This window comes from Rhipicephalus microplus, chromosome 3, assembly GCF_043290135.1.
Source record: "Rhipicephalus microplus isolate Deutch F79 chromosome 3, USDA_Rmic, whole genome shotgun sequence".
NCBI classification, from domain to species: domain Eukaryota; kingdom Metazoa; phylum Arthropoda; class Arachnida; order Ixodida; family Ixodidae; genus Rhipicephalus; species Rhipicephalus microplus.
The window spans coordinates 105,342,196-105,358,472 of record NC_134702.1 but is presented as its reverse complement, the minus strand read 5'-3'; the positions used below and the strand labels follow the sequence as shown (position 1 = coordinate 105,358,472).

Here is a 16,277-nt window from a genome sequence, read left to right as displayed (position 1 = left end):
CAATTAAGAATCCCCACAAATGTAGGAGGCCTTTCTACAGAGCCACTCAATGACATGACAAATACACTCAGCTCCTGCACTCTGCTTTGGTATGCATAGTTGCACACTTCCGAAGTATACACTATCTTTGACACTATCTCTCCGCATAGTTTACAGTAACTATATGCCTCAGTAGTGCAGATATTGTCTAACTACTCCCATTTCACTTGTGTAGTGTCTATGAACTGTTAACTCTATTTCTATATTAATTTTTTTTTGTACAATCTTCTATAAGAATTTTCTTTGTATTTGTATAATTGTCCAGCATCAAGAAAGAAATTGTGCTGCACATGCACAACGAAACTTGCCTCGCTGGGGGTAGGGTCGCATCATGAAAGTCTTCAGGGGAAAGGCTTCATCCGCTACTAATACATAGGGTATAAGCCCTATGCTTCGGACATTTGCTGGCGGGGGAACTCCAAACAGTCTTCTGTTGAAGCAATCCAGCAAACGAGACCTTAAAAAAATTCAACTGTCTCCTTCGCCTACAAAGTGGCCCGTATGTCAACGTATGTAAATCTGGAATACAGTGATAGGTAATGCTGTATGAGAACACATGTTGTTCCCTTTGTGCAAAGGACTGGTTTTCCATAGCGAGTCCAGTAGTACATGTACTCGCCATCTATAAAAACTTGCAGAATGTAATTATCCTCCAAAAATGAGCATACAGTGTACAAGAAAAGTTTATTAAACTTAGTGGTCAACCCGCAAATGAATACCGTAAATATTGTGCAGGATGATCCACCTTTTTGTTACATGTGGCTTTTTATTACATGTGTGTTGTCACAAGTCATGTGTTTGACCAGGGCTGTGGTCGCAGTGCTTTGATGTAAGTGAAACGCTATATGTATGTGTCTGTGTGCTGTCAAGGCATGTGAAAGATTAAACACCAAGCAACCGAAACTTTGAAGCCTTCCACTTAGACGTGTGATATCCGACACTGGTCTGTACCTACTTTGCTCTCTTTTAATCACGTCTTATAATGAGGCATAGCCTCCCCGCCAAAGGCTTCACTTCCTCATCATTATTGTTGCCATATTCACGCTAAAAAAAGAAAAACACACAGTGGGAGAACCAAAAAGAAAATCTAGTAGACATAGTTATACAGCACACCACCCAGACTTCACTTCCTCCTCACTCATCCGGTAGGTGTAAAAAAGAGCGAGTGATGGTGTTGTCGTAGATGCAATACTGCTTTCTGGCGACAGGTTTCAAGGCATGCCAGTGGCAGTGGTAATGAGTGCCAGAGAGAGGGAAGGGATAACAGTACTACTATTAATAAAGTCTATCTGAACAAATGGAAATCGTTATGAATATCTATGAGTGTAAGTAATAATGCAAGTGTGGAACCCCACAGTTTAGCATGAACGTGACTGTAACACCATTGAAGATAATGTTGAATGAGTATGACAATGTGCTTGTTATATCTTAAGCCCACATGATTAAGTCAAGAATTACCATGAGAGGAAATTCAACCAAGTTTCCTATTCGTTGTCATTACTGCTTGAGAAGGCCAGTAAGAAAAAGAATTTCACCTGTAATGTGCATCACACACTGCAAAGAAAACAACACTGAAGGTTTTCTTGTAGTTTAAGTTCCTTGAACCGGTATTCCTTGGGCATTCAATGATGACATGCTTTCCATCTATGCTTCCCAAACAATTGGGAAAATTCCAAAAATCCTCCATATCTGCAGCAATCTAGATCCATCAAGAAAGAGCCTCAAAAAATAAAATCAATATAAATGAACTCAGTGGCACAAAATGCTTGTTCAATGATAAACACTGGAATGCAACATGAAATATGACAAACATAAAGTTATGCAGATGCCTAGTTGGAGCTGAGTTGTGGCTTGCAGATAATTGAAGCATTCACAGCATTACAACACACACTGTCGGACTAAAATAGGCCAATTGCTTGAAACATATTACGTACCAGCACAGAACCAATGAAATTAAATTTTGAATATGTTTAAATATTCAAAAAGCAGTTACTGCATCACAGTCATTTACCTGAATGGGCACCAAGCAATTTCTATAGCAATTTTTCAAATGAATTCGACAAGTAACAACGTACTACTCTTGAAAATGAAATACTTTGCAAGCCGAGCTCAAATTATTTTACCATTACTGCAACCTTAGTGTATACTTCCTGTTGTCATTTCACAAAGGAGTGCACTGCCAGCCACTCATTTGCTGATGTTTTAATGTTGCCAAGCAACCACTTTATCATTCTCCTTGCTGTGGCCAACTGCTTGCATAATTCCAGTGGACTGAGAGGAATAACTTATTTCTGATTATTTTTGTAACTGCAGCACGTTACATGGCCATAAGGAACACTGACTTCTTCATTTGAAAAAAAAAAGCACTCAATATAGACTACTTAATGTAGTTAATGAAAAGTTCAATGATATAAGTTGCTTGTGAATGTATTTTTCAAAGAAAAATTATGAAACCACAGCAATCCTCATATGCCACTGATACACATCAGCCACTAAAATAAAAAATCTAGTATGAATGGTCCTCTCATTACCCTTTTCCACTCCCCAGTTGTCTGAGGAAACTTCATGTACAGTGGTTGGAGAACATGCCACAGCACGGCGGTTGTTTCCCTTACTATTTCACCTGCCGCACGCCAGGGAACGTGCCCCGAGCCTAAAGAGCGTGCGAGCAAGCTCTTAATAGCGCCATGCGGACCGTATGCGGGCCCGCGATTTGCCGGCTGCAGCGGCGAGTAGCGACTGAGCACGATCGACGACGAGAACAGAGTGTTCGTCCAGGCACTGAAAAAAATAGAGGAGACGCTGAAACGGCTATAACGGAACACAAGAGGAATTGTATTAGTGATATAGAAATAAGAAAAGTTGGGCCTAATGATATCAAGATTTCACGTGTACTAATGATGCCCATTGCAATTTATTCAGATCAGGAGTTGATCGAATGCTCCAGCAGTGTTGTTTTGCTATTAGCATGCACCTACAGATGAAGATACTTTTTTATTCGTTGCCATTGAATAAGAAAATAATAACTCAGTTCAAGCAGTGGACTTTCACCTTTATTTCAAATGTATACGTGCAACGTCCACCTTGCATCACCACTGCATTCTCGTTCAGAGCCGAGAAAGAAGATAAAGAAGAAGAAATGATCAAGTCGCGAATGGAAGCCATTTTTATTATCAGCATGCATACTGTAAGTAAAGCTCAGTATTTTCACTTTCAGATCTATCGGCAGGTTACGAAGACGCCTGAGTTACTTCTCTTGTGACGTTAGTGGTTGAGTCTGTGCACTTAGCGTTCGCTGGGAATACATTTCTACTGGCGCAGATGCAGAACATCATCGGTGTCATTCGTTTCTCCTATGGATTCCACAGGACAGGCTCACGTAAGTTAGTAATTATTGTTACAAAACGCAATTTACTTCAAGCAAACACAGCTGGCAAGACGAACTTTTGTGTACTTGGGATCCAACAAGAGTTCGCACTTCCATGCTGGTGTTTCATGGTAACAGCGCGTATAAAAAGAGAACCCAAGATTTTGCTCACAATTACACAATTACGCACATTTTTATGCTTATGCGTGTAACACGTTCAGACGTATGACATTTCGAAGCCAGCTTTCGTATGCGAGAAAATATGAGCCGTAGTACTGACATGGTGCTACGATATTGTCGGCGCGTAGCTAAACCGAGTGAAGTTAAGCATCGTGATTTCTCTGTGCCCCTAAAAAAATTCTGGCTGTCGTCCCGAGTTGCCGGCAGAGGTACAGTGTTGATTTGAGTATCTATAGTTTTAGAAAGCCTTACAAAGTGATAGAGATGCCCCGACTGTCTTATTTACCTGCACGATCATTAAAAAGTAGCTGCAAATTTTTACACGCATTCATGAGATGCGAAATGAAAGGTTGTTGACGGACAGCGTGGGGCAGAAGCGTGGCTAACCACGTATTTAGCCGGGGATCAGAATACTTTGGTCTGCTATTGTCTTTCTGATTTTTGAATGGGTCACCAAGCACCCTAAAATTGTTTATGATGTTGCTCATAGCCGTAATAGCTGATTACCTATCAAAGATTGCTTTGAGACAGCAGCTTAAGCCATGAATGCCCAATTGTCTACCATATAACAGCCTTTCGAATAGCCCGAGTGGTACCTCTCTCAGAAGGTCTTGTCTATCGAAACCACATTTATATTTAAGATGATTATGAACACCTAAAGACGTAGCTCACTGTTTCCTCCAAGCAAAAAGAATATATCATCGTGTCTTCAGAAAAATTTATTGTCACAAACGTCAATAACACTCAACAGAACATTTTCTTCTTAGACATGCAATAACAATGATGATAAACCAGACGTCCTTTATATGAACATGAATATAAGATGACGTTAAAAGAACATGTACATTCAATGGCTCAAAGGAACACAACCTCAAAAAATATTTCAAGATAAACAAGAGACACAAATAAAATATGAATATGTACATTTTGCATATTTACATGTTGGCATGCCATTATATCGTAGGAATTCTGAAAAGGAAAACTGAACATTTGATCGATCACAGCTGAGTCGAATCTTTGAAGCGCCACAGCGCATCACATTATGTGTCAATACCGTCTTTCTATTATCATGAATCAGACTCGGGTATCTGTCGGTTCGTTTATCTGCAAACAGGACATCGCATTTCTGGGCAAGGACGCTTTACAACTACACAGCCGGACGCCTATGGGGCTATATAGACGGTATCACGTCACTGTTTCGCTGCTTTCTCATGTTATCTGTTCATAAGGTATAGCTTCGTGACAACGAGCGTTTGGCATCATGAAGTGAAATCGAATGATGCCTACACGTAGTTACATAACAATGGGCTGCTTAATTAGAAAGGAAGTGTTACGTGCAATTTATTTGCTTGAAAATAAGCCTCCGCGTTTACAACGGGCACCTATTTTACTCACTTCTACTTCATCGATTCTTCGTATTGGCGCAAAACTGCATCTTTCCTTGGATTCACTAAGCATCAAAAATACTTCAAATAACGTATTCCGAAGCTTTTCAGAGATGATAGAAACTCTTCATTGTTTTGATCTCTTTACAGCAAACGTGGGTCTCAAGTTGGACGTCTGTCTTGGAACCGAGTCCTTCGCCAACATTCTCACCGACGCTATCGTCATCTTCTTGCTCTGGAAAGAGGTATAGGCCTAATCACTCTTACATTACTTTTGTTAATAAGTGCGAAAGTGCATTTTTCAATGTTTTTTTAATCAAATTAAACCTTTGTCTTGCCCAGTATGGTTGAATCGTCAGGGAGCCCTGAATAGTGTTATGCCACTCACAGCGAGGCTAATCAAAATTTGTAGGTGTCAATTCCAAGGTAACTGCGCAGAATGATTCTTTACTACTTCGTCTTAAGCGACACCCCTCTAGCTTCGCAGATTATTTTGCATTGCTCATTTTAAAATACGAACCCCTTTAAACCTGCAACGGCAGGTGGAGCATGCGAGATACATAGAACGAAGCGCTGCCTTTGGGGAGTAGTATCCGCATAATCCAGAGCACCAGGTCGGGGTATTTCTTGCTTCTTCGTGAGCTAATGACGAGCGATTGCTTGATGACACTCAGAATGGAACACAATATCACCCATATTGGATTTAGGTGCACTACCAGTTGACCACCTCTGCGCCTACTACTGATGAGACAACACAGAAAACGATTGACCAAGGTCGGGGACCACAATAAAATGGTTAAAATAATAGAATGAACATTTGGGCCATTTTTTTGTAGAAATCGCTGGTGATATCTCGGAGATTTGCACTGATAGATGCATGGAGAGTAAATTGCACACACTACTCTCGTTTCGATTTTGAAATTTACATGTAGTCATTTATAGGGTATTATCATCCCTGGTATGATAGGGACATTCGTTGAGCATGACAAAATGTCAAGTTACTTTATTCGACACCATGATATAGTAGCGGGAGCTACGCTGGCAGTATTTTCGCCGGCTCGCTGCGGCTGGTGGCCGCACCACTGGCCGCGTCACGTGGAATGACGTCAGAGGAAGAGCTTGTGTAACCGCGTTGCGACCGGGTTTGCAGTGGAAAGACAGCGTTGTGCGTGTGTGTGCGTGTTCTACTCGGTCCGGGTCAAGCCACGCACGCTCTTCAAACTTAACAGTGGAGGAGCCGGCTAGGTGGTATTCTTCAGCAGATATGAAAAGTGAGTCGGGGAGATGGAAAGAATCCAGGCTGAATTGTCGGAACGAAACCATGAAGAGGCAGGGAGCAGTGAAGACAGAGGAAAAACGAGCCGCATGCCTCAAGAAGTGCAACCATACAGAGAACCAAGCTATAATTAACTGTATCTCCCGCTGCGTACACCTAGACATGACTCCACAGACATTTTTTTCGATAACCTTTGAAGGCGTCTGTGAACGCCAGTAGGACTTGTTGCAAGACGACTGCTCAAGCGTGTTCTTTTGAATACCGAACCCCGACGGGTCTGCTCTGAAACAGTTATTAATGAACTATAAATGATCTGTAGTGAACTTTAAGCGATTAAGCAATACTGCATTCTGTTAATTTTTTGAAAGTTTGATCATGTTTTTTTTTTGTCGCTTCCAGGAAAAATCTCTTGGAGTTGACGTGCGTTTGGTAAGTTGATCTGGTTCCCTTAGTTTGTTCAGTAGTTCCGCACTTTTTAGATGCAAAGCACCTTATGAGCGAGCTTGATCCGCTGGAGTCGTCACTTCACTGTGCATGGACTTCCTCTTCCCTTCCTCTCCCAAGACCCCCTTTCTCGCCTCGCATCGACGACGCAGGCAGCGTCTGCTATATCGAGTTTCTTGATTGAAAAAAAAAAAAAAAAAACGACCGTTCGCGCTGCACAACCGCTTACTGGTCACCCCGTCTATAGGTCCTGGATCTTGGCCTCCTTGTAGTGCTGGTCGGAGATTTCTCTTGTGCGTTGTTGAACAATAAGAATTCGTCGCATGCGCGTTATTTAAAAGCAGACTGCAGGGCCCTGTGTCCAATTGGAGTCTTCTGTCTCTTATTGCCCATTTGCAGTTATTGTCATCTTCCATCGGGAAACACAGGTCAATTACTGTGTGATTTACGCGTTCCCAGGTTTCTCTCCTGCGCAACGCCGTGGTGATCGCCAGCGTCAACGCAACCACCAGTGTAAGCGTTAGCGCCCGCTGCTTACAGTGCTTAGCATCCAGACGTGGTTCCCTTCAGCAGGAGATGGTGTATTTTTTTCGACTTCTTTAGTTAATCGACATAGCCTGAGTTACGCTGCACTGGTTGTCCATCGAATGAAAATTCCGCCTTTTAGTACAACAAGGACTTCAAGCTGAGGCCTCTGCGCAAAGAAATAACACACTGACAGTTGTTATACCGCTTGTAACAAAGGCACCACGTACTTATTACGCATTGAGATTTGTCTTTACACTTGTAAGACACCGGCGCTTTTCTTGCGATCTAAGGGACTGCCCGATATTAGTGTTTGTCATTGATAAGGGCACAAATACGATCCGCCGCAGTTTAATTTTAAATGCATCATCATCATCATCATTGTCATCATCATCATCGTCGTCGTCGTCATCAGCCTGACTACGTCCACTGCAGGACAAAGGCCTCGCCCATGTTCCGCCAGTCAACTCGGTTCTGTGCTTGCTGCTGCCAATTTATACCCGTAAACTTCTTAATTTCATCCGGCCACCTAACCTTCTGTCTCCCCCTAACCCGCTTGCCTTCTCTGGGAATCCAGTTAGTTACCCTTAATGACCAGCGGTTATCCTGTCTACGCGCTACATGCCCGGACCATGCCCATTTCCTCTTGATTTCAACTATGATATCCTTGACAGCGGTTTGTTTTCTAAATTAGGACTCTTGATTTCAACTATGATATCCTTGACAGCGGTTTGTTTTCTAAATTAGGATAAAGGCTGAATGCCGCTTTTTTGGACGCATTCCACTGCTTGGCTTTGGGTCTTTTATGAAAACCATGCCTTATCACGTACAAGACATTGAAGCAGTCATTTCTAGAATATATTGTTCAATACTGAACAGCTTGAATTTTTTCGGCAAAGTTTCCTTTTACGTTACCTTTTACGACCAAGGCTTGAGCAAGTAATCGCGTGCGAGGACCTCATTCCTCACACGCGCTTTTCACACACCGATTCCTTCTAACACCACACTGCCACACTGTATTTACGAGGCAAACTAACCACTGCCATATTTTGACATAAGCATAAGTTCGGCGTGAACGATAAGGCAAGCATCGCTTCTAACAGTGATAGCGAGGAGTGCTGTGATTGGAGTTTTATCACTAATGGTTGGTGACTACGTGTAATAATAACTGTGCCGTACATTCTAGGCTATAATCGAGAATGTAATGTATACGTGCAACATTGCAGACCTATTCCAAGTGCTTGCGGTACGTTAGTTTTGAGCATAAGTTGATTGATTTCTGTGTGGGGTTTAACGTCCCAAAACCACCATTTGATTATGAGAGACGCCGTAGTGGAGGGCTACGGAGATTTTGACCACCTGGGGTTCTTTAACGTGCACCCAAATCTGAGTACACGGGCCTACAACATTTCCGCCTCCATCGGAAATGCAGCCGCCGCAGCCGGGAATCGAACCCGCGACTTGCGTAAGTTAAGTGAGGCGTATCCGCTTCTGTTTTTCTGTGGTGCGGCAGTGTTCTAGGTCGGCACGAGGCTTTTCAACTTTTTAAGCTTTCCGTTGCGCCGGGTATTGAGAACAGTAATGAATCATAAATATCCTCATGCTACCCTCGTCCTCTCCTTCGTCTGAGACATACCTCCTCGTCTCCTGACTCACTCCGAAAACACGTGCGCCTATTTCTGCGGCTCGGAATGAAATGACTCGGATAAGTCAGAGAACGAGCACAATTTGAGATAATAAATAATTGCTGCATGCGATAGGATGAAATAGATAAAGGAAGAGATGAACGGGAGAAAACTTGGAGAGAAAACAAGAGGTAAAGAAAAATAGAAAGAAATAGAAAGACATAGGAACGCGAAAATACCGAGAAAAAGAGCAAGGTAGAAAGAGTAAGAAAACAAGGAAATACATAGAAAGGAAAAGAAAGAAATAGAATTACATGGAGGAAAAAAAAAAGATGAGCAACAGCCACATCAGAAAAAAGGAAGGAAAGAAAGGAAGAAATAAAGAGAAAAATAAAAAGAAACCAAGAATACCAAGCAGCTCTGCACTTCTTTCAACCTTGACACCACTATAGTGGGGAGCTGCCTTGAAACAAAAGTAAGCAAGAGCGGCACAAGTGCGAGAAATAAGGGGGCGCACATGCTTCAGTGGTTCATAAACTTTTATTGCGGGCTGAATAATTGCAACATTGCCGATTACTTACAATATCTTTGGTGACATCGAAACATTTCGATTCAAAAAGGCGTCCTGATTGTGGAGTGATTCTGCGAAACAGAGTGAGACTCGAAAGTCATTATTTGATAGCTACCGTTCAGGCACCTATAATACAGCAATCATTATATAGGGCAAGTTGGTCGTAGCTTTTCTTATCGTTGTCGTCTGCTAGAAAAATAACTGAAGAAAGCCCCTTGGCGACGCGGGTGTCCTACAAATTAAACCTGAACAAAGACGATACAGACAAGACCAAAAGGAGTGGTGTGGAAAGACAAGATGGCTACATTTGTTCGTTTCGGAATCCAACCCTCACACTACAGGCCATGCCTGAACGTAAGCCGAACACCATCTGCATTTCTTTTTTTCAAGTTCGTGGTTCACTGCACGGTCTATTGTGCCCATTTCCTTGATTGGCCCACTCTTGGGGGTGAGCCAGCAGCAGGTACAGACCGAAGTGACCGATTTCAGAGTAAGCGCAAAATGTTTCACGTGCTCAGAATGTGCAGTAATTGCTGTCAGAATGATGGGTCACGCAGTTTCACACCCGTTGGCCTAATGTGATGAAACAATATCGTCAAAAATGCTTAGGCGGGACGTTGCAGTTTATGCTTAATTCAGTCAACAGAGAGCAGTAGTCAATGCTCTTGGATATAAGTATTGCCAACATCGTAACTTTGACTAAACGATGCCATTTCCCGGGGGGGGGGGGGGTCCACAACCTTATCTGGGTCAATATTGTTAGCGGTGATAATGACAATCGTTTGTTTTTCTAGCTTAATGCCCACAACACCTTATCTATTGTCTTTTCAGGTGGGAAGCACAGAAACGGCTCAGAAAACTTTGAGCTACGTGAGTATGAAGTGGCTCAGGCCACGGCGCGCTTAGCGTTGCCTTATTGTACAGACAGTTCTGAAGTCGTCTCACGTGGCCTTTTTTTTTTGCATGAAATTTTCGAGCCATCGTATCCAAGTACACTGTGAAGGTAGTAGATGCTGCGCTTATATTGAGAGGAACACAGAAGCTCTCATGCACGCGATGTTGTTTTGGGCTAAACCGGGTCATGACGCAAAGGCCTTGGCAAGTCTAGCGTTACCACTGCTTTATTTCCACGATAAACTATCTTGTCACGCCTCGTTATGGAGAGTCTAATGCGAGGCAGGGAGCACAGGGCAGGCATTGTGCGCCATCTATCTGTCCCGAACTAAATGTATTGTCCTAGTCTCATCATCCGCAGCGCAACGAGAAATCATGAACAGCCATGAACTAGCTCAATTCATTGACCTGCTATATGAAAAGCTAACACCATGATAGCGTCTGGACCACTATGTAAATTCGTAGATTCTGTAAGGATCTGCCATAACAGGGCGAAAAAGAGAGATTGTAACGTGACTAAAATATTAACGAACCAGAATGTACTAGCCATGACTTCTATTTTGTCTTATATTACCATTAGGCTTTTCTTCTGCTCCACCGTTGTACGCAGTCTGATTATATTTTGTTAATATGAAACTGCAGTCGTTAAAGTCTGAATAACCGATGTTATATGCTACAATATGAGTTTCTCAGGTTCGTCTTCTATGGCTATTCAAAGCACAAGAAATGTGATAAACATGAAACACCATTTTGGACTGAAATTGCCCTCAAAATGGCGAAAGCGTCGACGACAATAGCTTTTAAAAAGTAATTCGTGTCGAAACCTCTCTTTTTCGTCTGCATGTATGCTCACTACGGCATCACAAAAAATAAAAATCTGCAAAATAATACCTTTTTTTCTGATTTTTCAGTTGTTTGCAAATGCGCTGCGACGAAGACGGCCTTCCCTCTGTCGCTGGCAACACTAGTTCCGTTAGAGCATTTCAGTCTATAAATTGTTATTTCCAAAAAATTTTCATCGTTATACTTTATTTCTTTTATGCTTTCAACCACAGTAACGCTATTGTTTTCGACGCCGTGGCGTTTATAGCCACTAAACTTTCGAAGCAATTGAAGCACTTCGGCATGCAACGTAGTTTACAATGAAGGCACCACTAGATATACAAAAAAAAAGAAGTGTTGATATAAGAATAGCAATCGCTAGCGAAATTATAACCATTAATTACAGCCGTAAGTGAAAGCACGTAAACGCTGCTGATGAACGCAGTTCTAGCAGATATGAAATGAGCCTACTGTCTGCGTGACACGAAAGCAGCATGAAGAGGAGCCGGAGGGGGCTGCGCGTGTCCGGCAGGAATTGCGTACTTTGACCGACAGGGCCTAGTCGTATCTTGGAATCGACGAGTTCACGCCTTTTTACATGTTATGTTCTCAACGCAGTGTTTGCGTTGAAGGCGTAGACAGCAGGACAGCGTATCTGAAGGGAGCTGTGCATGTCTGGCAGGAAATGCATACTTTGACCAACCGGGCCTAGTCGTATCTTGGGATCAACGAGTTCACGCCTTTTTACATGTTATGTTCTCAACGCAATGTTTGCGTTGAAGGCGTAGACAGCAGGACAGCGTATCTGTAGGGGGCTGTGTGTGTCTGGCAGGAAATGCATACTTCGACCGACCGAGCCTAGTTGTATCTCTGGATCGACGAGTTCATGCTTTTTTACATGTTCTGTTCTCAACGCAGTGTTTGCGTTGAAGGCGTAGACAGCAGGGCTGCGTAGCTGGAGGGGGCTGTGCGTGTCTAGCCGGAAGTGCGTACTTTGACCAACCGGGCCTAGTCGTATCTTGGGATCAACGAGTTCATACCTATGTATGTGTTATGTTCTCAACGCAAAGTTTCCTATGAAGCAGTAGACAGCAGAACAGCGTATCTGAAGGGGGCTGTGCGTGTCTGGCAGGAAATGCATACTTCGACCGACCGAGCCTAGATGTATCTTTGGATCGACGAGTTCACGCCTTTTTACATGGTATGTTCTCAACGCAGTGTTTGCGTTGAAGGCGTAGACAGCAGGACAGCGTATCTGTAGGGGGCTGTGTGTGTCTGGCAGAAAATGCGTACTTCGACCGACCGAGCCTAGATGTATCTTTGGATCGACGAGTTCACGCCTTTTTACATGTTATGTTCTCAACGCAGTGTTTGCGTTGAAGGCGTAGACAGCAGGACAGCGTATCTGTAGGGGGCTGTGTGTGTCTGGCAGGAAATGCGTACTTCGACCGACCGAGCCTAGATGTATCTTTGGATCGACGAGTTCACGCCTTTTTACATGTTATGTTCTCAACGCAGTGTTTGCGTTGAAGGCGTAGACAGCAGGACAGCGTATCTGTAGGGGGCTGTGTGTGTCTGGCAGGAAATGCGTACTTTGACCGACAGAGCCTAGATGTATCTTTGGATCGACGAGTTCACAGCTTTTTACATGTGATGTTCTCAACGCAGTGTTTGCGTTGAAGGCGTAGACAGCAGGACAGCGTAGCTGAAGGGGGCTGTGTGTGTCTGGCAGGAAATGCGTACTTCGACCGACCGAGCCTAGTGGTATATTTGCATCAATAAGTTCACGCCTTTTTACATGTTATGTTCTCAACCCAAAGTTTACTTTGAAGCAGTAGACAGCAGGGTAACGTTTATTCATGCCAATGTTTTAAGTTCTTCCAGGTCTCTTTATGAAGAAGTGAGCCCGAGTTGACGCGTATGACATTGCAGTATGTTGCTATCGCATTCGTCGATTTACCCCAGAGACAAAACTCACTTTTTGTTCGTAGCTATCATTTCATTGCATTATACTTATTCGCTTTACTGCACTCGGGAACATTACAGTCATGGTCACACGCAACGCTATTTATGGTTAAATATCAGTGCGTGATAGCACGATTACCCTGAATATGCGTGCACCAGCCCTCAGCTTTATGCCTGGTATGCGTGCCAACAGTCGACGTTAGAACTGTTGGTTTTAATTATCCTGCCGCAACAGTTGCACGCGAACGATCATTACCTAATTTATCACAGCTGGTACATATGGCGTACTGAAATACCAATGAATTATTTTACGCGGAGCTGCAATCTGCGCAGTCTGTTACCGCAAACGTTTTTGCTCATGTCTGATGGAAACAACGTGCTCTTGTCATTAAATACAGCGATGAAATATCTCCTTGACGGCCGGGTTACTGATCTCTATGGTTATTAGCGCCACTAATTAGGTTTCAGCGTTAAACACGCGTGAGTCATTGGCGAACACCATGACATGAACGCAAGCAAGTATGGCAGGGGACAGAATTTGCAGGAAATATATGATTAGCTTAACGTCATTAGTTTTCATATCAGTGTGCTCGCTCGTTTGAAATATTGGTCCACATCTGAAGAGCGACTTCTTGCTCTCTTGTTCGTGTGCAGGCACAAATGACAAGAGTCCTGGGCGTGTTCATCGCATGGAACGCTATTGCGCTGCATGTCTGCGCGTTTGGCAACCTGATGGGCCTGCTTTATCCGCCCAAGTGGGTGTGTATTCCGCCATCGTTCAATGCGCGCGTAAATACGGCAAGCGAACGTTCAATAAAGTTGAAAGTTGAAAGTTGAAAGTTGAAATTTATTTCACCACAACGATACACCGTGATTTACACAAACAAGAAACAATTGTGGCATGGAAAGTAGGAAAAAAGCTGCGCTATAGCAGCTTGACTAGCCCCTCCTCCCAATACGTGCGTAAATATGGCAAGCGAACGCAATGAATTAATTTTTGCGGTCAATCACATGTTACGTGACTTGAATATAGCGCGTAACTACAAATAAAACGAATTGAACATTCCTTTGCGAGATATTTGCACTTGTTTTATTCATGCTGCTTTTGTTGTTTCCATATAGTACACCAATGAAGACGCGGATGCACTCAGCGTCAGAGAAAAGGCAAGTGGCTCGCAAAACGTTCATAAACGGTTTCTTGAACGCTGCCTCAGTATACCCCCGTGTAACGAGTTGAATTTTTCATTATTAACAGGCGACGATTCTGGCTTTGTGGGCACCACTCATCATCTTCCTTGCATTTTGGAAGGTAAGCACGTGGACTATGTGTCATAAACATTAGCAAAGAGAAATATGACTGCAGTAGTTCCCGATAACGCGGAAATATCTGCAGATACTTAACATTAACTTTTAATGAATGGTCGCACGCTTATATTTTCATGCGGTATTCCCAATCAAGAATCAATTGTAATGACATATTTGCCTTCATAAACTATCGCTCGAGACCGCCTAATCGAATAGATCACGTAGGGGGAGCATGACTTCCAATAAATGAAATTCGAATTTAATAGCATTATTACCATACGTTACAACTGTCTTCATACGCTAGGTGTTTTTTCGTATTTTCAGTAATCTTTCTAATAACGTTGTAAACAATCAAGTTTCTGAATGACGTATCAAAGAGCACCACGGCGCGCCATTTTATAAGACTTTCCTTGTGTTGCCTTCAACGCGCATTGAGTAAACTCACTGCAACTTGGTTGATAGGTGGTGGCAGTACGTCTGCTCTTCTGGTCTGTTTTCTAAAACTTCTAACATTTGCTTTGGCACTCATGCATGTCAGAACTAGTCGCGTATGACTAACATATAACATTTTAGTTTCGACACGACGCCTATCTACACTTTTCTTGCGGAGAAATTCGATATATCTATTGTGAAACACCATTTATATCAGCAGTATACAAATCTTGGCAATCGAATAAATATTTTTGAAAGTTAATCCAAAAATATAAGTTTGTGGAGTAACTGCATTTTATATGTGCACAACGGCAATATGTACCACTTTTCTACAAATCCTGAAACTTTGTTTTAAAACCTGATGTGTTGTTTCAGTTTGAAACAAATATAAGAATATTCATCAGTAAAGCTATAAATCCACTTAGCAAACTCTCAAGCCCTTGAGGGGCTTCGCCTAACCGCAATTTGAGCCTGCGCAGATCCCTTATCCCCGATGTTTTCACGCCTTTGATCTTCCAGCTGTACTACACCAGTTTGCTGTACGAGTACTACTTGTTCTACAAGGCCACAAAGGGCAAGCCATTCGATTCCGCCGCTCTTTCTCGCACCGCGGTTAGCGTGTCGCATGCGTCTGCTTTCTCCGAGGATCGCAAGACATTCAGTCCCATTAAAATCGAACCAGTACGTCGACAGTCTATTGTCGTCCAGTACCGCGAAGCTGTCAATGAGCAAGCAGCCCGTGCTGGCGGATCACGCCGACGGCCTTCCGCTGCCGATGAACGCACCGACACCGCAGTGGCCACTGAAATGTCACAGAGGTATAGTCGCGGCTCGCGCAGGCAATCAATTGTTGGTGCAAGCGCACCTCTAAGTGGCACATGGACGCGCAGGCCTTCGGCTCCCGAAGACAATACAAACACAATCCAGAAGACTGGAACCACGGGAGAGCGTTCGCAGCGTCGACCTTCCGAAGCAGTGGACGCTGATGCCGGCTGCACCGTAATTGAAGAAAAAGCAGGCGTGCAATATCAACCTCTGAAGCACAGTGCGTCTACGGGTGCCCCAAGGGCAACCGGGAAACGGCGTCGCGCTCGGAGACACTCGGTTGCCACGGAAGAATGCTCGATCGTCGGCGTCCTGAAAAAACCCCGACCCCGCAGCGAGCATGGCCGCCGACGTTCTGTTGCTCCAGATGGCGGTGAAAAAGCTCAGCGTCAGCCTGGTCCACAGGAAGACCCGCCTTAACGGCAGTCTTCAGTGTCCCCCACCACGTGCATTTAACTGGGCCGTTTTCTAAATGAAATCACTATTGTGTTATATTGTGTAATCTAGAAGTCAATATAAATGCATATTGAGACCAGTATTTTACACAGTATGCGCCTATGTTTTCAGTTTTTTTTTTCAGGAAAATGCATTTTTCCAGGAAATAATAAAACTGATCATTTTA

General features: G+C 43.4%; 1 protein-coding gene across 3 annotated transcripts; it reads left to right on the top strand.

The window, feature by feature from the left end:
* The first annotated feature begins 2,664 nt into the window (after positions 1-2,664).
* On the top strand, positions 2,665-16,277 carry LOC119159976 (uncharacterized). Of its 3 annotated transcripts, XM_075890092.1 has the most exons (8): positions 2,665-3,226; positions 3,361-3,418; positions 5,122-5,216; positions 6,647-6,676; positions 10,244-10,282; positions 13,748-13,852; positions 14,216-14,402; positions 15,350-16,277. In XM_075890092.1, exons 1-8 carry the CDS (start codon positions 2,978-2,980, stop codon positions 15,445-15,447), a joined length of 861 nt encoding a protein of 286 aa, XP_075746207.1. In that variant the 5' UTR covers positions 2,665-2,977; the 3' UTR covers positions 15,448-16,277. The 3 variants fall into 3 exon arrangements, with proteins under 3 accessions (XP_075746207.1, XP_075746208.1, XP_075746209.1); XM_075890093.1 differs by lacking the exon at positions 10,244-10,282; XM_075890094.1 differs by lacking the exon at positions 2,665-3,226 and having other exon boundaries at positions 3,247-3,418.

Bases quoted from the DNA above. Each gene is read 5' to 3' on its own strand.
- LOC119159976 (XM_075890092.1), top strand. From the start codon at position 2,978: ATGCTCCAGCAGTGTTGTTTTGCTATTAGCATGCACCTACAGATGAAG. The intron at 10,283-13,747 runs GTGAGTATGAAG...GTTCGTGTGCAG, and splicing joins CTCAGAAAACTTTGAGCTAC to GCACAAATGACAAGAGTCCT. The intron at 14,403-15,349 runs GTAAGCACGTGG...TTGATCTTCCAG, and splicing joins TCTTCCTTGCATTTTGGAAG to CTGTACTACACCAGTTTGCT.